The sequence below is a fragment of the Salvelinus fontinalis genome, unplaced genomic scaffold, assembly GCF_029448725.1.
Source record: "Salvelinus fontinalis isolate EN_2023a unplaced genomic scaffold, ASM2944872v1 scaffold_0643, whole genome shotgun sequence".
NCBI lineage: Eukaryota > Metazoa > Chordata > Actinopteri > Salmoniformes > Salmonidae > Salvelinus > Salvelinus fontinalis.
Window position 1 is genome coordinate 75,001 of NW_026600852.1, and position 25,000 is coordinate 100,000.

The window sequence follows — 25,000 nt, forward strand, 5'->3', positions numbered from 1 at the left end:
AGTTCCTTCCTTCTTGACTCCCAATAGCCTTTAGTTCCTTCCTTCCTGACTTCCAAGAGCCTTTAGTTCCTTCCTGACTCCCAAGAGTCTTTAGTTCCTTCCTGACTCCCAAGAGCCTTTAGTTCCTTCCTTCTTGACTCCCAAGAGCCTTTAGTTCCTTTCTTCCTGACTCCCAAGAGCCTTTAGTTCCTTCCTGACTTCCAAAAGCCTTTAGTTCCTTCCTGACTCCTAAGAGCCTTTAGTTCCTTCCTGACTCCCAAGAGCCTTCAGTTCCTTCCTGACTCCCAAGAGCCTTTAGTTCCTTCCTTCCTGACTTCCAATAGCCTTTAGTTCCTTCCTGACTCCCAAGAGCCTTTAGTTCCTTCCTTCCTGACTTCCAAGAGTCTTTAGTTCCTTCCTGACTCCCAAGAGCCTTTAGTTCCTTCCTTCTTGACTCCCAAGAGCCTTTAGTTCCTTTCTTCCTGACTCCCAAGAGTCTTTAGTTCCTTCCTGACTCCCAAGAGCCTTTAGTTCCTTCCTTCTTGACTCCCAAGAGCCTTTAGTTCCTTTCTTCCTGACTCCCAAGAGCCTTTAGTTCCTTCCTGACTTCCAAAAGCCTTTAGTTCCTTCCTGACTCCTAAGAGCCTTTAGTTACTTCCTTCCTGACTTCCAATAGCCTTTAGTTCCTTCCTGACTCCCAAGAGCCTTTAGTTCCTTCCTTCCTGACTTCCAAGAGTCTTTAGTTCCTTCCTGACTCCCAGGAGCCTTTAGTTCCTTCCTTCTTGACTCCCAATAGCCTTTAGTTCCTTCCTTCCTGACTTCCAAGAGCCTTTAGTTCCTTCCTGACTCCCAAGAGTCTTTAGTTCCTTCCTGACTCCCAAGAGCCTTTAGTTCCTTCCTTCTTGACTCCCAAGAGCCTTTAGTTCCTTTCTTCCTGACTCCCAAGAGCCTTTAGTTCCTTCCTGACTTCCAAAAGCCTTTAGTTCCTTCCTGACTCCTAAGAGCCTTTAGTTCCTTCCTGACTCCCAAGAGCCTTCAGTTCCTTCCTGACTCCCAAGAGCCTTTAGTTCCTTCCTTCCTGACTTCCAATAGCCTTTAGTTCCTTCCTGACTCCCAAGAGCCTTTAGTTCCTTCCTTCCTGACTTCCAAGAGTCTTTAGTTCCTTCCTGACTCCCAAGAGCCTTTAGTTCCTTCCTTCTTGACTCCCAAGAGCCTTTAGTTCCTTTCTTCCTGACTCCCAAGAGTCTTTAGTTCCTTCCTGACTCCCAAGAGCCTTTAGTTCCTTCCTTCTTGACTCCCAAGAGCCTTTAGTTCCTTTCTTCCTGACTCCCAAGAGCCTTCAGTTCCTTCCTGACTTCCAAAAGCCTTTAGTTCCTTCCTGACTCCTAAGAGCCTTTAGTTCCTTCCTGACTCCCAAGAGCCTTCAGGTCCTTCCTGACTCCCAAGAGCCTTTAGTTCCTTCCTTCCTGACTTCCAATAGCCTTTAGTTCCTTCCTGACTCCCAAGAGCCTTTAGTTCCTTCCTTCCTGACTTCCAAGAGCCTTCAGTTCCTTCCTGACTCCCAAGAGCCTTCAGTTCCTTCCTTCCTGACTTCCAAGAGCCTTCAGTTCCTTCCTTCCTGACTCCCAAGAGCCTTTAGTTCCTTTCTTCTTGACTCTCAATAGCCTTTAGTTCCTTCCTTCCTGACTTCCAAGAGCCTTTAGTTCCTTCCTTCCTGACTTCCAAGAGCCTTCAGTTCCTTCCTGACTCCCAAGAGCCTTCAGTTCCTTCCTTCCTGACTCCCAAGAGCCTTTAGTTCCTTCCTTCTTGACTCCCAATAGCCTTTAGTTCCTTCCTTCCTGACTTCCAATAGTTCCTTCCTTCCTGACTTCCAAGAGTCTTTAGTTCCTTCCTGACTCCCAAGAGCCTTTAGTTCCTTCCTTCTTGACTCCCAAGAGCCTTTAGTTCCTTTCTTCTTGACTCCCAAGAGCCTTTAGTTCCTTCCTTCTTGACTCCCAAGAGCCTTCAGTTCCTTCCTGACTCCCAAGAGCCTTCAGTTCCTTCCTGACTTCCAAAAGCCTTTAGTTCCTTCCTGACTCCTAAGAGCCTTTAGTTCCTTCCTGACGCCTAAGAGCCTTTAGTTCCTTCCTGACTTCCAAGAGCCTTCAGTTCCTTCCTGACTCCCAAGAGCCTTTAGTTCCTTCCTTCTGCACCATTGTTCAGTTTCTGTGACCATGAATCATCTTTCCAAACACAGCCAACTACCAAACTGCTGCATCAGGGTGTTAGGGACTGTGAAGAAGTATCTGTTTAACATCCGTTATCTGCTCTCTAACATTACTAATGAGGAAATCCATATTTTTCCAATATCATGTGTTCTTAAGCGTTTCAAAATGACTACAGTGGCAAGGATAGGACAAACTTTCCATTATCATATTGGCAGACAGTGCAACCATCCAAGATTGTTCTGAGCAATCCATTGACGTCAGACGATGTCTTATACAGTAATTAGCAAGCTGTTGTCTGTGTACCGCTACTGAGTCTAAAGAGTTTCAAATAAACGGTCTAGAAACCTTGGCAGGAGACAGAGAGGTTTTCAATTAATACAACTTTTGATAAATAAACTGCAAAAAAGCCAAATGTAAATGAAACATTGCTCAAGCTTTCGTTTTACACGACACAGGGACTTCTGCATGTTTCCCAAATGTCATCCTATATAGTGCACTACTGTTGACCCCTATTCCCTATGAGCCCTGGTCAAACGTAGTGCACCACACACAGGGAATAGGGAACCACTTGAGACACAGCCTCCGTTCAGAAACATTCCAACTAACACCCTTTAGAATGGGACAATAATGAATAATGTTGGCTGCAACCGCAGAAGTTATTGGCTCTTTGCTGTATCCCTAATGACTCATTAAATAACATTTTAAAAAGCCCATTAATTCTCATATTTTCAATTCATGTAACCCTCAATTCATTTTACGAACTGTAGTTAATTCTTCAGTGACAAATGGAACACCTGCTCTTTCCATGACAGACTGACCAGGTGAATCCAGGTGAAAGATATGATCCCTTATTGATGTCACTTGTTAAATCCACTTCAATCAGCGTAGATGAAGGGGAGGAGTTAAAGAATGATTTTTAAGCGTTGAGACAATTGACCCATCAAATCAAATCAAATTAAATGTTATTGGTCACATACACGTGTTTAGCAGATGTAAATGCGAGTGTAGCGAAACTCTTATGCTTCTAGTTCCGACAGTGCAGCAATATCTAACAAGAAACATTGTGTATGTTTGCCATTCAGGGGGTGAATGGGCAAGACAAAATATTTCAGGTCCTTTGAACGGGGTATGGTAGTAGGTGTTACAATATAACTCTGGTACTACAGTATAACTACAGTATAACTCTGGTACTACAGTATAACCCTGGTACTACAGTATAACTACAGTATAACTCTGGTACTACAGTATAACTACAGTATAACTCTGGTACTACAGTATACCTATGGTACTACAGTATAACTCTGGTACTACAATATAACTACAGTATAACTCTGGTACTACAGTATAACGCTGGTACTACAGTATAACTACAGTATAACTCTGGTACTACAGTATAACCCTGGTACTACAGTATAACTACAGTATAACTCTGGTACTACAGTATAACTACAGTATAACTCTGGTACTACAGTATACCTATGGTACTACAGTATAACTCTGGTACTACAGTATAACTACAGTATAACTCTGGTACAACAGTATAACTACAGTATAACTCTGGTACTACAGTATAACTCTGGTGTTACAGTATAATTACAGTATAACTCTGGTACTACAGTATAACTACAGTACAACTCTGGTGTTACAGTATAACTCTGGTACTACAGTATAACTACAGTATAACTCTGGTACTACAGTATAACTCTGGTACTACAGTATAACTCTGGTACTACAGTATAACTGCAGTATAACTACAGTATAACTTTGGTACTACAGTATAACTCTGGTACTACAGTATAACTCTGGTACTACAGTATAACTACAGTATAACTACAGTGTCATTTTGGTACTACAGTATAACTACAGTATAATTTTGGTACTACAGTATAACTATGGTACTACAGTATAACTCTATAACTACAGTATAACCCTGGTACTACAGTATAACTACAGTATAACTCTGGTACTACAGTATAACTATGGTACTACAGTATAACTCTATAACTACAGTATAACTTTGGTATTACAGTAGAACTATGGTACTACAGTATAACTACAGTATAACTCTGGTACTACAGTATAACTCTGGTACTACAGTATAACCCTGGTACTACAGTATAACTATGGTACTACAGTATAACTATGGTACTACAGTATAACTCTGGTACTACAGTATAACCCTGGTACTACAGTATAACTATTGTACTACAGTATAACTATTGTACTACAGTATAACTCTGGTACTACAGTATAACTACAGTATAATTCTGGTACTACAGTATAACCCTGGTCCTACAGTATAACTACAGTATAACTTTGGTATTACAGTATAACTATGGTACTACAGTATAACTCTATAACTACAGTATAACTCTGGTACTACAGTATAACCCTGGTACTACAGTATAACTATGGTACTACAGTATAACTCTATAACTACAGTATAACTCTGGTACTACAGTATAACTATGGTACTACAGTATAACCCTGGTACTACAGTATAACTCTATAACTACAGTATAACTCTAGTACTACAGTATAACTATGGTACTACAGTATAACCCTGGTACTACAGTATAACTCTATAATTACAGTATAACTCTGGTACTACAGTACAACTACAGTATAACTACAGTATAACTACAGTATAATTTTGGTACTACAGTATAACTATGGTACTACAGTATAACTCTATAACTACAGTATAACCCTGGTCCTACAGTATAACTACAGTATAATTTTGGTACTACAGTATAACTATGGTACTACAGTATAACTCTATAACTACAGTATAATTTTGGTACTACAGTATAACTATGGTACTACAGTATAACTCTATAACTACAGTATAATTTTGGTACTACAGTATAACTATGGTACTACAGTATAACTTTGGTACTACAGTATAACTATGGTACTACAGTATAACTCTATAACTACAGTATAACTCTGGTACTACAGTATAACCCTGGTACTACAGTATAACTATGGTACTACAGTATAACTCTATAACTACAGTATAACTCTGGTACTACAGTATAACTATGGTACTACAGTATAACCCTGGTACTACAGTATAACTATTGTACTACAGTATAACTCTGGTACTACAGTATAACTACAGTATAATTCTGGTACTACAGTATAACTCTGGTACTACAGTATAACCCTGGTACTACACTATAACTCTATAACTACAGTATAACTATGGTACTACAGTATAACCCTGGTACTACACTATAACTCTATAACTACAGTATAACTATGGTACTACAGTATAACCCTGGTACTACACTATAACTCTATAACTACAGTATAACTATGGTACTACAGTATAACCCTGGTACTACAGTATAACTATTGTACTACAGTATAACTATGGTACTACAGTATAACTCTGGTACTACAGTATAACTCTGGTACTACAGTATAACTATGGTACTACAGTATAACTATGGTACTACAGTATAACTACAGTATAACTCTGGTACTACAGTATAACTACAGTATAACTCTGGTACTACAGTATAACTATGGTACTACAGTATAACTCTGGTACTACAGTATAACTCTGGTACTACAGTATAACTCTGGTACTACAGTATAACTATTGTACTACAGTATAACTACAGTATAACTATGGTACTACAGTATAACCCTGGTACTACAGTATAACTATTGTACTACAGTATAACTACAGCACAAGCACTTCCAATAAACCATCACCGACAAGGACATGAGGGGGAACAGAGGGTTAAATACACAACATGTAATTGATGGGATTGGAACCAGGTGTGATGGAAGACAAGACAAAACCAATGGAAAATGAAAAGAGGATCAGCGATGGCTAGAAGGTCAGTGACTTCGACCGCCGAACGTCGCCCGAACAAGGAGAGGGACCAACTTGTGACAGGTACTACAGTATATCTACAGTATAACTCTGGTACTACAGTATAACTATGGTACTACAGTATAACTATGGTACTACAGTATAACTCTGGTACTACAGTATATCTACAGTATAACTCTGGTACTACAGTATACCTACAGTATAACTCTGGTACTACGTATAACTATGGTACTACAGTAACTCTGGTACTACAGTATAACTCTGGTACTACAGTATAACTCTGGTACTACATTATAACTCTGGTACTACAGTATAACTACAGTATAACTCTGGTACTAAAGTATAACTATGGTACTACAGTATAACTCTGGTACTACAGTATAGCTACTGTATAACTCTGGTACTACAGTATAGCTACAGTATAACTCTGGTACTACAGTATAACTATAGTATAACTCTGGTACTACAGTATAACTCTGGTACTACAGTATAACTCTGGTACTACAGTATACCTATGGTACTACATTATAACTCTGGTACTACAGTATAACTACAGTATAACTCTGGTACTACAGTATAACTCTGGTACTACAGTATACCTATGGTACTACAGTATAACTCTGGTACTACAGTATAACTACAGTATAACTCTGGTACTACAGTATAGCTACAGTATAACTCTGGTACTACAGTATAACTACAGTATAACTCTGGTACTACAGTATAACTACAGTATAACTCTGGTACTACAGTATAACTCTGGTACTACAGTATACCTATGGTACTACAGTATAACTCTGGTACTACAGTATAACTACAGTATAACTCTGGTACTACAGTATAACTATGGTACTACAGTATATCTACAGTATAACTATGGTCCTACAATATAACTCTGGTACTACAGTATAACTACAGTATAACTCTGGTACTACAGTATAACTACAGTATAACTCTGGTACTACAGTATAACTACAGTATTACTCTGGTACTACAGTATAACCCGGGTACTACAGTATAACTACAGTATAACTCTGGTACTACAGTATATCTACAGTATAACTCTGGTACTACAGTATAACTCTGGTGTTACAGTATATCTACAGTATAACTATGGTACTACAGTATAACTACAGTATTACTCTTGTACTACAGTATGGCTCCGTACAGAGAACAGCACTGTACCTTGACCAGTTAGGAAATTAAATGGTCTCCCCGCTCTGAATCCAGTCACCTTGGAACAAGTGATGCTTCCCCAATCGGGACACATTATCCTATATAGTGTCAACAAAGATTTTTCTAGGTAGAAAAATTCCACACAGTAACACAAAATGATTGAATGAACATTCAAATATTCACCCCTCAACTTGTAAAATGAACTGGCTGTAATATGCACAGTCCTCCTCTTTCCAACATTGGAAACCATTCACACTTTTTCAGAACAGGAAAAGACAGTTCCCAGATGTATGTTTTCCTCATCCTACCCAGGCCCACAGTCAATCAACTTAGTCTTTCTCTAGCCCTGTTTATACCCGGTTCCTGATGTTGTCCACCTTCTGATTGGGCCCACATCATTTTTTAGAGAGGTGTCGACGATTCAAAGACTCATTGTGATCAGATTTTCAAAGTAAACAAGATACAGGTCAAGATCAAGACAAATGCCGCATGTTAGAGGCAGGTATAAACGGGGCTTCTGTCTGCTCAATATAGTGAAATCACTGTGGAGTTTGATTTACCATGTGAGCCACTGAAGCAATCAGACATGAAGAAGGTCCACCGTGACCCTGTTTGTAATGAATTCATTAATAATAAAATATCGTTTTTAAATGGAGTTTAATAGAGTTTTTAGTTCACTGCCTCTTATGAAGACCAATGGCTCCTGGGGCGGCAGGTAGCCTAGTGGTTAGAGTGTAGGGACGGCAGGTAGCCTAGTGGTTAGAGTGTAGGGACGGCAGGTAGCCTAGTGGTTAGAGTGTAGGGGCGGCAGGTAGCCTAGTGGTTAGAGTGTAGGGACGGCAGGTAGCCTAGAGGTTAGAGTGTAGGGACGGCAGGTAGCCTAGTGGTTAGAGTGTAGGGACGGCAGGTAGCCTAGTGGTTAGAGTGTAGGGACGGCAGGTAGCCTAGTGGTTAGAGTGTAGGGACGGCAGGTAGCCTAGAGGTTAGAGTGTAGGGACGGCAGGTAGCCTAGAGGTTAGAGTGTAGGGACGGCAGGTAGCCTTGTGGTTAGAGTGTAGGGACGGCAGGTAGCCTAGTGGTTAGAGTGTAGGGACGGCAGGTAGCCTAGAGGTTAGAGTGTAGGGACGGCAGGTAGCCTAGTGGTTAGAGTGTTGGACTAGTAACCGTAAAGGTTGCAAGATCTAATCCCGAGCTGACATGGTAAAAATCTGTCATTTCGCCCCTGAACAAGGCAGTTCCCCGGTAGGCCGTCATTGTAAATAAGAATTTGTTCTTAATAACTGATTTACCTAGTTAAATAAAGGTCAAATAATCCAAATACCACCAGATAACTATCCTGTAATATTTACGTACATTTTGCAAAAGTTTCAGTCTGTTCTAGTTAAACAAACAGCAAATTTGTCTTTCATGTCAATGTGACATTGTTTATGATGAAGTTTATTTTTTGAGGGAGGAAATAACGTCAAAAGAATTGTATTTACAGGGTAAAGTCTTTCAACATATGCTGTTTCATATTAATTCGATGCTCCACGGTAAAGACCATGTGTATCAACCCAGACACTATGGCTGTTTTCCAAATGGCACCCTATTCCCTATGAAGTGCCCTACTGTTGATCAGGGCTCACAGGGCTTCTTATCAAAAGTAGTGCACTATGTAGGGATTAGGGTTTCATTTGGGATGTGAACACAATATCCCAAAGTAATTACCAGATTTGAGATCTAATGTTAAGACCCATGGGGGGGGCTGAGGCATCCTCACAGACCGTGAGAGGAGAGGGGGGGGGGGGGGGGGGGTGAAGGATTAAAGATGATGAATGAGCCAGTGAAATGAAACTGATTTTCTCTCAGCAGGTTTGATTTAACGAGAAGAATCTCTTGCCAGGGCCCACTTACTGTACTGTAGTGTAGGCTTTTGTCCCAAATGGCAACCTATTCCCTACATAGTGCACTACTGGTCCTGGTCAAAACGTATTGCACTGGATAAGGAACAGGGTAACATTTGGGACGTGGATGTAATGTCTCTCCACATTGTCCAATGGGGGCTGGTTAGGAGACGCTCGTCTCTCCCTGTCTAGACCCATCTCACCTCTCCCTGTCTAGACCCAGTGAAGAAGGAGTCGCTCCTCTCTCACCTCTCCCTGTCTGGACCCAGGGAAGAAGGAGTCGCTCCTCTCTCAGCTCTCCCTGTCTAGACCCAGGGAAGAAGGAGTCGCTCCTCTCTCACCTCTCCCTGTCTGGACCCAGGGAAGAAGGAGTCGCTCCTCTCTCACCTCTCCCTGTCTAGACCCAGGGAAGAAGGAGTCGCTCCTCTCTCACCTCTCCCTGTCTGGACCCAGGGAAGAAGGAGTCGCTCCTCTCTCACCTCTCCCTGTCTAGACCCATCTCACCTCTCCCTGTCTGGACCCAGGGAAGAAGGAGACGCTCCTCTCTCACCTCTCCCTGTCTAGACCCAGGGAAGAAGGAGACGCTCCTGTCTCACCTCTCCCTGTCTAGACCCAGGGAAGAAGGAGACGCTCCTGTCTCACCTCTCCCTGTCTAGACCCAGGGAAGAAGGAGTCGCTCCTCTCTCACCTCTCCCTGTCTGGACCCAGGGAAGAAGGAGTCTCTCCTCTCTCACCTCTCCCTGTCTAGACCCAGGGAAGAAGGAGTCGCTCCTGTCTCACCTCTCCCTGTCTAGATCCAGGGAAGAAGGGAGGAATTACATTTAGTGCTGTGGCATTAATGGCATTAAAGATCTGGTGAGGAAGGACACTGTTTATTGTTGAAAGTTTAGCAAGATTTTAAGCAACTTCAGAGATACAGCAATATGTTATGTGGGGTGTCCCATTTGTACTCTTCATTACCAATGGAACAATATGTTATGTGGGGTGTCCCATTTGTACGCTTGAATACCAATGGAACAATATGTTATGTGGGGTGTCCCATTTGTACTCTTCATTACCAATGGAACAATATGTTATGTGGGGTGTCCCATTTGTACTCTTGAATACCAATTGGAACAATATGTTATGTGGGGTGTCCCATTTGTACGCTTGAATACCAATGGAACAATATGTTATGTGGGGTGTCCCATTTGTACTCTTGATTACCAATGGAACAATATGGAAAGTTCCTTAAAGTGGAACTCCAGTCTCCTGTTCATCTCATTTAACACCTTGTTCACGTAACAAAAGAAACATCTTAACATTTTTGAAAATATATTGAAAATTAAATACATAAGTAATCACAGTTAATACTTTGTTGAAGGACCTTTGGCAGCGATTACAGCTGTGAGTCATTTAATTACTTTTATACCTGGATTTTGCAACATTTGTCCATAATAATTTAAAACATTCTTAAAACTCTGTCAAATTGGTTGTTGATCATTGCTAGAAAATCATTTTCAGGTCTTGCCGTATATATTTTATAGATTTACTTCAAAACTGTAACTCGGTCACTCAGGAACATTCACTGTCTTCTTGGTAAGCAACTCCAGTGTAGACTTGGCCTTATGTTGTAGTTTATTGTCCTTATTGTCCAGCTGAAAGTTCAATTGTCACGCCCTGACCTTAGTATTCTTTGTTTTCTTTATTATTTTAGTTAGGTCAGGGTGTGACATGGGGAATGTTTGTGTTTTGTTGGTTTTGGGTGTTTCTATGGTAAAGGGGTTGTTGGGTGTAGTATATGGGTTTGTGTTGAGTACATGTGTCTAGCGTTGTCTATGTATGTTTAGTTGTCTAGGAGAGTCTATGGTTACCTGAATGAGTTCCCAATTAGAGACAGCTGATTTCGGTTGTCTCTGATTGGGAGCCTTATTTAGGGTAGCCATGGGCTTTCATTTGTTGTGAGTAGTTGTCTATGTGATACGTTTGTAGCCAGTGTGTGCACATCGTTGTTTAGCTTCACGATCGTTTTCTTGTTTAGTGTTTAAGTGTTTTTGTTTCGTTTGCCTTCTTCGTTAATAAAAAGGAGATGGCTTATTTTCCTAAAGCTGCGTTTTGGTCCGTCTATCCTCCACACGATCGTGACATCAATTATTCTCCCATTGTCTGGTGGAAAGCAGACTGAACCAGGTATTCCCCCTAGGATTTTGCCTGTGCTTAGCTCCATTCCATTAATTTTTTTCTCCCCAAACTCCCCAGTCCTTAACGATTACAAGAATACCTATAACCTGATGCAGCCACCACTATGCTTGAAAATATGGAGAGTGGTACTCAGTAATGAGTTGTATTGGATTTACCCCAAACATAATACTTTTGTTGTTGTGTTTTCCTTTTTCTGTATCCTGAGCAGTTTCCTTCCTCTCCGGCAAGTAAGTTAGGAAGGACGCCTGTATCTTTGTAGTGACTGGGTGTATTGATAAACCCAGGGGCGCCGTATGAGGGGGGGTTTAGGACGATTCTAAGGGCCTGTGACTGACAGGGGCCCTAAAAAATGATTAGAACATTAGGTAAATGTTTTCAATAATAAATTATTAACCTATCATCATTAATATCATATTTTATTTACAATGTACTAGTAAAACTAACGGATTCTTTTTCTTTTCATGTTTTTGGCAAAAAGTAAACATCCAGAGAGCCTCTCAATTTAGCAAGGAACACAGCTGCCAGAGGAAAAGGAAGAGATTCCATGATGAGACCTCTCAAGAGGAGACGGCTCAGGACAATGCAGCAACAGTGTTTTTTACTGCTATGGACAACATCATAAGTGACTTGGACACAAGGTTCCACACCACTGCAAAATTGTAGAAGCATTTTCTGCTGTTCTGAAAGTTGGTCCAGATTAGTGAAGATAAAGTCCCTTCTGTGTGCCAACCACTGATCATGAAGTATTCCAGAGATCTCACACCTGAGTTTCCAAATGGAGAAAGACACCTGAACACTGTATATGCTGCCACGTTCCCTCCTAACTTGTCCCCTCTTGGTCTCCTGACACCTGAACACTGTATATGCTGCCACGTTCCCCCCCTAACTTGTCCCCTCTTGGTCTCCTGACACCTGAACACTGTATATGCTGCCACGTTCCCCCCTAACTTGTCCCCTCTTGGTCTCCTGACACCTGAACACTGTATATGCTGCCACGTTCCCCCCTAACTTGTCCCCTCTTGGTCTCCTGACACCTGAACACTGTATATGCTGCCACGTTCCCCCCCTAACTTGTCCCCTCTTGGTCTCCTGACACCTGAACACTGTATATGCTGCCACGTTCCCCCCTAACTTGTCCCCTCTTGGTCTCCTGACACCTGAACACTGTATATGCTGCCACGTTCCCCCCCTAACTTGTCCCCTCTTGGTCTCCTGACACCTGAACACTGTATATGCTGCCACGTTCCCCCCTAACTTGTCCCCTCTTGGTCTCCTGACACCTGAACACTGTATATGCTGCCACGTTCCCCCCTAACTTGTCCCCTCTTGGTCTCCTGACACCTGAACACTGTATATGCTGCCACGTTCCCCCCTAACTTGTCCCCTCTTGGTCTCCTGACACCTGAACACTGTATATGCTGCCACGTTCCCCCCTAACTTGTCCCCTCTTTGTCTCCTGACACCTGAACACTGTATATGCTGCCACGTTCCCCCCTAACTTGTCCCCTCTTGGTCTCCTGACACCTGAACACTGTATATGCTGCCACGTTCCCCCCTAACTTGTCCCCTCTTGGTCTCCTGACACCTGAACACTGTATATGCTGCCACGTTCCCCCCTAACTTGTCCCCTCTTGGTCTCCTGAATGCAATTTGTAAGATGCAGCTGCAAAGCCTGTTTGTAGAAGTGTGCATTGCTTTACCTTAATTTTGCACACTGCCTGTGACTGTTGCTTGTGGTGAGAGAGCTTTCAGTAAGCTAAAACTGATTAAAAAAACTATTTGAGGTCCATTATGTCCCAGGACAGGCTTTGCAGTCTTGCCATGCTGTCCATTGATAGTCAGTTAGCTAGAAAGCTGGACTTCAAAGACTCGATCAGTGACTTTGCTGGCAAGAAGGCTCTGTGCTGGGCTCTTGGTGAGTAAGGCTGAGCAAGTGCCAGTGATAGCTGTTAAATGGCATGGCTATGGATATTGGATCACAACAAACATGATGCCCACAGGCTGAGAACAAGACTGAGAACATACTGAGAATAAGTTATATCTCAAACTAATGGCTGGATTGCCATAAAATGTGTTGTTCACAATCAAGACCCCATGTGGAAGAAACCTATTGATTTGGTGACCTCTTGACCTTTCCTCTAGCGCCACCATCAGGCCTTTTCATTTCCATTTTGTTTTCCATTTTCCATTTCCACTTTTCCAGCTGATTATTGTCTAGTTGGTACGTATACTTAGTTTAACAATCTACTGCTGATTTGATTATTTTGTTTATTATATCATTCTATAGATGATGTTGTTAATTTATATTAATTGAAGAGGTTAATGTATATTTAAGTTATTTTAATTTTAAGTTATTTAAGTGAATTTTCCATTCAAGAATTTGGTACCAATTATATGCATATTCTGGCTCCAGGGCCTGAGCAACAGGCAGTTTACTTTGGGCATGTCAGTCAGGTGGAAATGGAGAAAAATAGACCCTAGCCTGAAGAAGTTTAATGATAAGAGAATTTTCCATTCAATAATTTTCCCATTAAAATTACATTTAAACTGTAAAAGATATCCTTTAGCACATTTCTTATAGAGGGTATCAGTCTTGCATCAAATAGTGAATTTACAGCTCACTGTCAGTAAATATCGTACAGTAAATAATGGACTACAAGAGAGTTGCAAGCTTGCAAAGGTAGAGTTATTTAAAGCTTTGAACGGGTCGATTGGGTTCTGGAGGTGTGTGGTTACAGAAACCGTGCAGGGTTGGTGTGGCCTGTGGTGGTGGGGCCCCAATGTGATATCTTTTAATGGGAGCCAAAATCCCTGCCGGCGCTCCTGGATACACCATCCAAAGTGTAATTAGTTTACCGTTATTTTACCAGGTAAGTTGACTGAGAACACGTTCTCATTTGCAGCAACGACCTGGGGAATAGTTACAGGGGAGAGGAGGGGGATGAATGAGCCAATTGTAAACTGGGGATTATTAGGTGACCATGATGGTTTGAGGGCCAGATTGGGAATTTAGCCAGGACACCGGGGTTAACACCCCTACTCTTACGATAAGTGCCATGGGATCTTTAATGACCTCAGAGAGTCAGGACACCCGTTTAACGTCCCATCCGAAAGACGGCACCCTACACAGGGCAGTGTCCCCAATCACTGCCCTGGGGCATTGGGATATTTTTTAGACCAGAGGAAAGAGTGCCTCCTACTGGCCCTCCAACACCACTTCCAGCAGCATCTGGTCTCCCATCCAGGGACTGACCAGGACCAACCCTGCTTAGCTTCAGAAGCAAGCCTGCATGCTGATTAGCATGAGAAATTCTTCCAAACGTCTCTACTTTTTAAACTGGAATTTCTGCAGGAGAAAAAACAGAACCAACCGAGGCTGACTTTTAACCCACCTGGAGTTGGGGGTACTGGAGGACTGGAGTTGGGCTGTTGGGGGGACTGGAGTTGGGCTGTTGGGGGTACTGGAGGACTGGAGTTGGGCTGTTGGGGGTACTGGAGGACTGGAGTTGGGCTGTTGGGGGGTACTGGAGGACTGGAGTTGAGCTGTTGGGGGTACTGGAGGACTGGAGTTGGGCTGTTGGGGGTACTGGAGGACTGGAGTTGGGCTGTTGGGGGTACTGGAGGACTGGAGTTGGGCTGTTGGGGGTACTGGAGGACTGGAGTTGGACTGTTGGGGGTACTGGAGGACTGGAGTTGGGCTGTTGGGGATACTGGAGGACTGGAATTGGGGGTACTGGAGGACTGGAGTTGGGCTGTTGGGGATACTGGAGGACTGGAGTTGGGGGTACTGGAGGACTGGAGTTGGGCTGTTGGGGGTACTAGAGGACTGGAGTTGGGCTGTTGGGGGTACTAGAGGACTGGAGTTGGGCTGTTAGGGGTACTGGAGGACTGGAGTTGGGCTGTTGGGGGTACTGGAGGACTGGAGTTGGGCTGTTGGGGGTACTGGAGGACTGGAGTTGGGCTGTTGGGGGTACTGGAGGACTGGAGTTGGGCTGTTGGGGGTACTGGAGGACTGGAGTTGGGCTATTGGGGGTACTGGAGGACTGGAGTTGGGCTGTTGGGAGGACTGGAGTTGGGCTGTTGGGGGTACTGGGGGACTGGAGTTGGGCTGTTGGGGGTACTAGAGGACTGGAGTTGGGCTGTTGGGGGTACTGGAGGACTGGAGTTGGGCTGTTGGGGGTACTGGGGGACTGGAGTTGGGCTGTTGGGGGTACTGGAGGACTGGAGTTGGGCTATTGGGGGTACTGGAGGACTGGAGTTGGGCTGTTGGGGATACTGGAGGACTGGAGTTGGACTGTTGGGGGTACTGGAGGACTGGAGTTGGGGGTACTGGAGGACTGGAGTTGGGCTGTTGGGGGTACTGGAGGACTGGAGTTGGGCTGTTGGGGGTACTAGAGGACTGGAGTTGGGCTGTTGGGGGTACTGGAGGACTGGAGTTGGGCTGTTGGGGGTACTGGGGGACTGGAGTTGGGCTGTTGGGGGTACTGGAGGACTGGAGTTGGGCTATTGGGGGTACTGGAGGACTGGAGTTGGGCTGTTGGGGGTACTGGAGGACTGGAGTTGGGCTGTTGGGGGTACTGGAGGACTGGAGTTGGGCTATTGGGGGTACTGGAGGACTGGAGTTGGGCTGTTGGGAGGACTGGAGTTGGGCTGTTGGGGGTACTGGAGGACTGGAGTTGGGCTATTGGGGGGTACTGGAGGGCTGGAGTTGGGCTGTTGGGGGTACTGGAGGACTGGAGTTGGACTGTTGGGGGTACTGGAGGACTGGAGTTGGGGGTACTGGAGGACTGGAGTTGGGCTGTTGGGGGGTACTGGAGGACTGGAGTTGGGCTGTTGGGGGTACTGGAGGACTGGAGTTGGGCTATTGGAGGGTACTAGAGGACTGGAGTTGGGCTGTTGGGGGTACTGGAGGACTGGAATTGGGCTGTTGGGGGTACTGGAGGACTGGAGTTGGGCTGTTGGGGGTACTAGAGGACTGGAGTTGGGCTGTTGGGGGTACTGGAGGACTGGAGTTGGGCTGTTGGGGGTACTGGAGGACTGGAGTTGGGCTGTTGGGGGTACTGGAGGACTGGAGTTGGACTGTTGGGGGTACTGGAGGACTGGAGTTGGGCTGTTGGGGATACTGGAGGACTGGAGTTGGGGGTACTGGAGGACTGGAGTTGGGCTGTTGGGGGTACTGGAGGACTGGAGTTGGGCTGTTGGGGGTACTAGAGGACTGGAGTTGGGCTGTTGGGGGTACTGGAGGACTGGAGTTGGGCTGTTGGGGGTACTGGGGGACTGGAGTTGGGGGTACTGGAGGACTGGAGTTGGGGGTACTGGAGGACTGGAGTTGGGGGTACTGGAGGACTGGAGTTGGGCTGTTGGGGGTACTGGAGGACTGGAGTTGGGAAACACAGATTTGAAGCCTGAAGTTTATGCTGCTTTAATTCTGAGAGATGCATGCTGGGAGGATAACTCTCCAGTAGGAGGGATGGCCACAGACGCCATGCATGAAGCAGCCCACCATTTGATCTATCTCCAGAGTCTAGTGTGAAGTAGTCTGTTTGATAGCTCCCCCTGCTGTCTTCAATGCCACTGTCGAGACTTTTCATGTTCATTATCATGGGGCATTCAGAGTCCATACGTAACAGGATATGGTTTCATTCTCGCGGGACGAGTAGGACAACAGTTCGTGTCTTCGTAGACGTTGTAGCTGGGTGGTGGTTAACTCATTGTAGTTGTATTCGATGATACCCAATTTACCTACCTCACCCCCCATACTGCTTTTATTTATTTACTTTTCTGCTCTTTTGCACACCAGTACCTCTACTTGCACATGATCATCTGATGATTTATCACTCGTGTTAATCTGCTAAATTGTAATTATTCGATTTATTGCCTACCTCCTCATGTCTTTTGCACACATTGTATATAGATTCTCTTTTTTTCTACCATGTTATTGACTTGTTTATTGTTTACTCCATGTGTAACTCTGTGTTGTTGTCTGTTCACACTGCTATGCTTTATCTTGGCTAGGTCGCAGTTGCAAATGAGAACTTGTTCTCAACTAGCCTACCTGGTTAAATAAAGGTGAAATAAAATAAATAAAAAATATATTTTAGGTCAGCTCATTGAGGAAAAATCTACTTTAATAACATCCCCTTAGGGCGTCTTAGCCAGAGGTTTAACATGTATATATTCTGACCACACAAAAAATGACATCAAATATCCCCTTCAGTTCCCTTAGCCTCTAGAGATGACGGATCGCCTGGAATGAGACTGAACCAGCTTTTCTGTGGGCGAGGCGAGGGAGGATGATAGTTATCTGAGGATGGGCATCTTGTACAGTATTTTCTATTTAACTAGGCAAGTCAGTTAAGAACAAATTCTTATTTTCAATGACGGCCTACCGGGGAACAGTGGGTTAAATGCCTTGTTCATGGGCAAAACGACAGATTTTTACCTTGTCAGCTCGGGGATTCGATCTTGCAACCTTCCGGTTACTAGCCCATCACCACAAGGCTTCCTGCTGCCTTGTACAGTATTGTTGCTGTCTTGTCTCCATTGGTCTTTCAGACCTGTATCAGTAACTATCTCCTCTATCATATGGGCTCATAGTAGTTAAATACAACTGATGTTATTGCCATTCTGTCGCTGTGTCTCCATGGTGAACATTATGCTACGGACGTTACAATTTGACAGTATTATTCAAGCCACAATCAGAAGGCTAAAGGCACACATTGGTCATTTCATTCCTTTATTTTGTGTTGCTCTTAATATTGGTTAATAACTTGATTGGTGGAATTATATTAAAAAAACTGACAAATTCAAACCGTCTGGGTGCTAAAACAGTTTATGGTATCTTGACTAGTACTGTAGTGTGTGTGTGTAGTGTGTGTGTGTGTGGTGTGTGTGGTGTGTGTGGTGTGTGTAGTGTGTGTGTGGTGTGTGTGTAGTGTGGTGTGTAGTGTGTAGTGTGTAGTGTGTAGTGTGTGTGTGTGTGTGTAGTGTGTGTGTGTGGTGTGGTGTGTTTGTCCGTCCAGACAATCTTCATATTAGCATATTAGACCAGGGCACTACTTTAGACCAGGGCCCATCTCTACCAGGGCACTACTTTAGACCAGGGCCCATCTGGACCAGGGCACTACTTTAGACCAGGGCCCATCTGGACCAGGGCCCATCTCTACCAGGGCCCATCTGGACCAGGGCACTACTTTAGACCAGGGCCCATCTGGACCAGGGCACTACTTTAGACCAGGGCCCATCTGGACCAGGGCACTACTTTAGACCAGGGCCCATCTGGACCAGGGCACTACTTTAGACCAGGGCCCATCTGAACCAGGGCACTACTTTAGACCAGGGCCCATCTGAACCAGGGCACTACTTTAGACCAGGGCCCATCTGGACCAGGGCCCATCTCTACCAGGGCCCATCTGGACCAGGGCACTACTTTAGACCAGGGCCCATCTGGACCAGGGCACTACTTTAGACCAGGGCACTACTTTAGACCAGGGCCCATCTGGACCAGGGCACTACTTTAGACCAGGGCACTACTTTAGACCAGGGCCCATCTGGACCAGGGCCCATCTGGACCAGGGCACTACTTTAGACCAGGGCCCATCTGGACCAGGGCACTACTTTAGACCAGGGCCCATCTGGACCAGGGCACTACTTTAGACCAGGGCCCATCTCTACCAGGGCCCCCCGATCTGGACCAGGGCGCTACTTTAGACCAGGGCACTACTTTGGACCAGGGCCCATCTGGACCAGGGCCCATCTATACCAGGGCACTACTTTAGACCAGGGCCCATCTGGACCAGGGCCCATCTCTACCAGGGCCCATCTGGACCAGGGCACTACTTTAGACCAGGGCCCATCTGGACCAGGGCACTACTTTAGACCAGGGCCCATCTGAACCAGGGCACTACTTTAGACCAGGGCACTACTTTAGACCAGGGCCCATCTGGACCAGGGCACTACTTTAGACCAGGGCCCATCTGAACCAGGGCACTACTTTAGACCAGGGCACTACTTTAGACCAGGGCCCATCTGGACCAGGGCACTACTTTAGACCAGGGCCCATCTCTACCAGGGCCCATCTGAACCAGGGCACTACTTTAGACCAGGGCACTACTTTAGACCAGGGCCCATCTGAACCAGGGCACTACTTTAGACCAGGGCACTACTTTAGACCAGGGCCCATCTGGACCAGGGCCCATCTGAACCAGGGCACTACTTTAGACCAGGGCCCATCTGAACCAGGGCACTACTTTAGACCAGGGCCCATCTAGACCAGGGCCCATCTGGACTAGGGCCCATCTCTACCAGGGCACTACTTTAGACCAGGGTCCATCTAGACCAGGGCACTACTTTAGACCAGGGCCCATCTGGACGATAAAGGGAATAGGGTGCCATTTGGGACGTGTCTTTAGAAAGGATTGTGTGAGGAGAGCCCCTGGAGCAAACAGGTTTAAAGATGCCTTGCTCAAGGGCACAGCGGCATATTTTTCATCTCGGTTACTGGCCCAACACTCTAACCTCGAGGCTACCTGCCATCCTGAGGGATATTGTTTTCTGCACTCATACGACAATAAACAGACACCATTAATATCTTACTAACCCGTAAGGCTATGAACATGTTTGACATGATATCTACATCTAGTGACCTAAGATGTAAAGAAATAGGCCAGCCACTTCTAATTCCAGGAGCTATAGCTTGCTCTCTTTTTTTCTCTCCTTCCTTCCTTCCTTCCTTCCTTCCTTCCTTCCTTCCTTCCTTCCTTCCGTCCGTCCGTCCGTCCAATTCTCAGATATTTCTCCTGAAGTATACATTCTCACTTGTACCCAGCTTCCCACACATTGAATTAAAAGTCTTGTATTGGTGAGTTTATGGGCTGGACTAGAGGCAGATCGTATGCCAGTCCTTTCCTTTCAGATCCATGAAGGGAAGTGAACAAGTGCACACTTGGAAAAAAAGAACAGAGAATTGGCAAGCAGGACAGGAGAGAGGCCTTGTAGGAGCCTGGCAGTAGAAGTATTGGATGTTGTTGGAGTACAGGGTTGCAAGGCAGACCAGGCAGCAGGCACAGTCCCTCAGCCCCTCTGAGCCCCTCTGAGCCCCACTACACCCCGCTGAGCTCTCTCTTTGTTGTGGAACCACAGAGACGTCTTTGTCTGACCCAGTGGGCCCATTCAGGTCTCTGGCTGCCTCCACACACAGAGGGACACTTCACTTTCTTTTCACGTTGTTGTTGGAGGGTTGGAGCTGAGGCTGGGCCTGGGGATGAGGATCGTACGGTCCAGGCTTGGTGCCGTTGTTGCTGCTACTGCTGCCTCCTGGTTTGTGGCTCTGGCTCAGTACAATCACAGTCAGAATACTGATGATGTGAATGTGGAAGTACATTGACCTACAGGGGGAAAGAAGATGTGATGAAATGCTACAGAAACAAAAACACCAAAGATGGACAGAATAAGAGAAAAGGTAGAGATGACACACTTGTCCTCCATAAAGACAACTGACGGTAGAGATGACACACTTGTCCTCCATAAAGACAACTGACGATAGAGATGACACACTTGTCCTCCATAAAGACAACTGACGGTAGAGATGACACACTTGTCCTCCATAAAGACAACTGACGGTAGAGATGACACACTTGTCCTCCATAAAGACAACTGAGGAACATTGTGTCCAGGCTTATTAAGATAATAGAACACTAAGCTAATAAATTGTACACATATGACCTAGCCTGGGTACCAGTCTGTTTGTGCTAACATTACACTCCTTGTCATGCCAAGAAGTTGACATGATAGCACATCCAGATCAGGAACCAGGCTACATACGACCATCACCGTTAAAGAGACACATTTGACCAGTAGGAAAATAACCTAAATGAATGTTCACCTGTAGTACTGCATGGTAGGTTCTACTGCCAGCAGTAGGAAGGGCATGACGGTGTAGCAGATACACAGCTGAGTAGCGGCCCAGGTCACCACGTCATAGACAAGCTTCACAGGATAAGAGGACAGGAAATACTGACGGACGTTCTTACGGACCTGCGGTGTGGGAGACAGGAGAGAGAAACACGGTGACGTACGGCCCTGGGTGAGGCTGAGGTGATGAGACACGTGAGGTGAGTACTGTGTGTATGTAAGTGAGAGAGTGAGTGAGGAAGACAGCGAGAGAAAGAGAGCGAGAGACAGACAAGAACAGAGACTCACAGCACTGTCTGTCAGTGTGATGGGTATAGCAGTAATAATGGTACTCACAGCTCTATCTGCCAGTGTGATGGGTACAGCAGTAATAATGGTACTCAGCACTGTCTGTCAGTGTGATGGGTACAGCAGTAATAATGGTACTCACAGCTCTATCTGCCAGTGTGATGGGTACAGCAGTAATAATGGTACTCACAGCTCTGTCAGTATGATGGGTATAGCATTAATAATGTTACTCACAGCTCTCTCTGCCAGTGTGATGGGTACAGCAGTAATAATGGTACTCACAGCACTGTCTGTCAGTGTGATGGGTACAGCAGTAATAATGGTACTCACAGCTCTATCTGCCAGTGTGATGGGTACAGCAGTAATAATGGTACTCACAGCACTGCCAGTGTGATGGGTACAGCAGTAATAATGGTACTCACAGCTCTGCCAGTGTGATGGGTACAGCAGTAATAATGGTACTCACAGCTCTGTCAGTGTGATGGGTATAGCATTAATAATGGTACTCACAGCTCTGTCAGTGTGATGGTACAGCAGTAATAATGGTACTCACAGCTCTGTCTGTCAGTGTGATGGGTACAGCAGTAATAATGGTACTCACAGCACTGTCTGTCAGTGTGATGGGTACAGCAGTAATAATGGTACTCACAGCTCTATCTGCCAGTGTGATGGGTACAGCAGTAATAATGGTACTCACAGCTCTGTCTGTTAGTGTGATGGGTACAGCAGTAATAATGGTACTCACAGCTCTATCTGCCAGTGTGATGGGTACAGCAGTAATAATGGTACTCACAGCACTGTCTGTTAGTGTGATGGGTACAGCAGTAATAATGGTACTCACAGCTCTATTTGCCAGTGTGATTGGTACAGCAGTAATAATGGTACTCACAGCTCTGCCAGTGTGATGGGTACAGCAGTAATAATGGTACTCACAGCTCTATCTGCCAGTGTGATGGGTACAGCAGTAATAATGGTACTCACAGCTCTGCCAGTGTGATGGGTACAGCAGTAATAATGGTACTCACAGCACTGTCTGTCAGTGTGATGGGTATAGCAGTAATAATGGTACTCACAGCTCTATCTGCCAGTGTGATGGGTACAGCAGTAATAATGGTACTCACAGCTCTGTCTGTTAGTGTGATGGGTACAGCAGTAATTATGGTACTCACAGCTCTGTCTGTTAGTGTGATGGGTACAGCAGTAATAATGGTACTCACAGCTCTCTCTGCCAGTGTGATGGGTACAGCAGTAATAATGGTACTCACAGCTCTGTCTGTCAGTGTGATGGGTACAGCAGTAATAATGGTACTCACAGCACTGTCTGTTAGTGTGATGGGTACAGCAGTAATAATGGTACTCACAGCTCTATTTGCCAGTGTGATTGGTACAGCAGTAATAATGGTACTCACAGCTCTGCCAGTGTGATGGGTACAGCAGTAATAATGGTACTCACAGCTCTATCTGCCAGTGTGATGGGTACAGCAGTAATAATGGTACTCACAGCTCTGCCAGTGTGATGGGTACAGCAGTAATAATGGTACTCACAGCACTGTCTGTCAGTGTGATGGGTATAGCAGTAATAATGGTACTCACAGCTCTATCTGCCAGTGTGATGGGTACAGCAGTAATAATGGTACTCACAGCTCTGTCTGTTAGTGTGATGGGTACAGCAGTAATAATGGTACTCACAGCTCTGTCTGTTAGTGTGATGGGTACAGCAGTAATAATGGTACTCACAGCTCTCTCTGCCAGTGTGATGGGTACAGCAGTAATAATGGTACTCACAGCTCTGTCTGTCAGTGTGATGGGTACAGCAGTAATAATGGTACTCACAGCACTGTCTGTCAGTGTGATGGGTACAGCAGTAATAATGGTACTCACAGCACTGCCAGTGTGATGGGTACAGCAGTAATAATGGTACTCACAGCACTGCCAGTGTGATGGGTACAGCAGTAATAATGGTACTCACAGCACTGTCAGTGTGATGGGTACAGCAGTAATAATGGTACTCACAGCACTGCCAGTGTGATGGGTGTAGCAGTAGTAACGGTACTCACAGCTCTCGCTGCCAGTGTGATGGGTATAGCAGTAATAAAGGTGAAGTAGTATCCGGGGTAAACTCCATGCCATAGAGCTGACAGGATGAAGGTCAGGGCTGTGGGGTAACGAGGAGCACGGTCGTAACACACACTGAAGAGAGAGGAGACAGGATGAAGGTAAGAGCTGTGGGGTAACGGGGAGCGTAACACACTGAAGAGAGAGGAGACAGGGTGAAGGTCAGGGCTGTGGGGTAACGGGGAGCGTAACACACTGAAGAGAGAGGAGACAGGGTGAAAGTCAGGGCTGTGGGGTAACGGGGAGAGTAACACACACTGAAGAGAGAGGAGACAGGATGAAGGTCAGGGCTGTGGGGTAACGGGGAGCGTAACACACTGAAGAGAGAGGAGACAGGGTGAAGGTCAGGGCTGTGGGGTAACGGGGAGCGTAACACACACTGAAGAGAGAGGAGACGGGATGAAGGTCAGGGCTGTGGGGTAACGGGGAGCGTAACACACACTGAAGAGAGAGGAGACAGGGTGAAGATCAGGGCTGTGGGGTAACGGGGAGCGTAACACACACTGAAGAGAGAGGAGACAGGATGAAGATCAGAGCTGTGGGGTAACGGGTAACGGTAACACACTGAAGAGAGAGGAGACAGGGTGAAGGTCAGGGCTGTGGGGTAAACGGGGAGCGTAACACACTGAAGAGAGAGGAGACAGGGTAAAGGTCAGGGCTGTGGGGTAATGGGGAGCGTAACACACACTGAAGAGAGAGGAGACAGGGTGAAGGTCAGGGCTGTGGGGTAACGGGGAGCGTAACACACTGAAGAGAGAGGAGACAGGGTGAAGGTCGGGGCAGTGGGGTAACGGAGAGAGTAACACACTGAAGAGAGAGGAGACGGGGTGAAGGTCAGGGCTGTGGGGTAACGGTAACACACTGAAGAGAGAGGAGACAGGGTGAAGGTCAGGGCAGTGGGGTAACGGGGAGCGTAACACACACTGAAGAGAGAGGAGACAGGATGAAGGTCAGGGCTGTGGGGTAACGGGGAGCGTAACACACTGAAGAGAGAGGAGACAGGATGAAGGTCAGGGCTGTGGGGTAACGGTAACACACTGAAGAGAGAGGAGACAGGATGAAGGTCAGGGCTGTGGGGTAACGGGGAGCGTAACACACACTGAAGAGAGAGGAGACAGGGTGAAGGTCAGGGCTGTGGGGTAACGGGGAGCGTAACACACTGAAGAGAGAGGAGACAGGATGAAGGTCAGGGCTGTGGGGTAACGGGGAGCGTAACACAATGAAGAGAGAGGAGACAGGGTGAAGGTCAGGGCTGTGGGGTAACGGGGAGCGTAACACACTGAAGAGAGAGGAGACAGGGTGAAGGTCCGGGCTGTGGGGTAACGGTAACACACTGAAGAGAGAGGAGACAGGATGAAGGTCAGGGCTGTGGGGTAACGGGGAGCGTAACACACACTGAAGAGAGAGGA

The 25,000-nt window shown here is 45.7% G+C and overlaps 1 protein-coding gene across 2 annotated transcripts in view; it reads right to left on the minus strand.

Annotated features, from left to right (window-relative positions):
* Window positions 1–17,995: 17,995 nt before the first annotated feature.
* Window positions 17,996–25,000, minus strand: part of LOC129846901 (lysophospholipid acyltransferase 1-like) — a 17,375-nt gene continuing 10,370 nt past the window's right edge. For both annotated transcript variants that reach the window (XM_055914708.1, XM_055914709.1), the window contains 3 exons: window positions 23,534–23,666; window positions 21,160–21,311; window positions 17,996–20,662 (listed from right to left, as the gene is read on the minus strand). In XM_055914708.1, coding sequence (XP_055770683.1) covers window positions 20,485–20,662; window positions 21,160–21,311; window positions 23,534–23,666 — 463 coding nt within the window. In that variant the 3' untranslated portion in view covers window positions 17,996–20,484. The remainder of the gene's footprint in view (window positions 20,663–21,159; window positions 21,312–23,533; window positions 23,667–25,000) is intronic.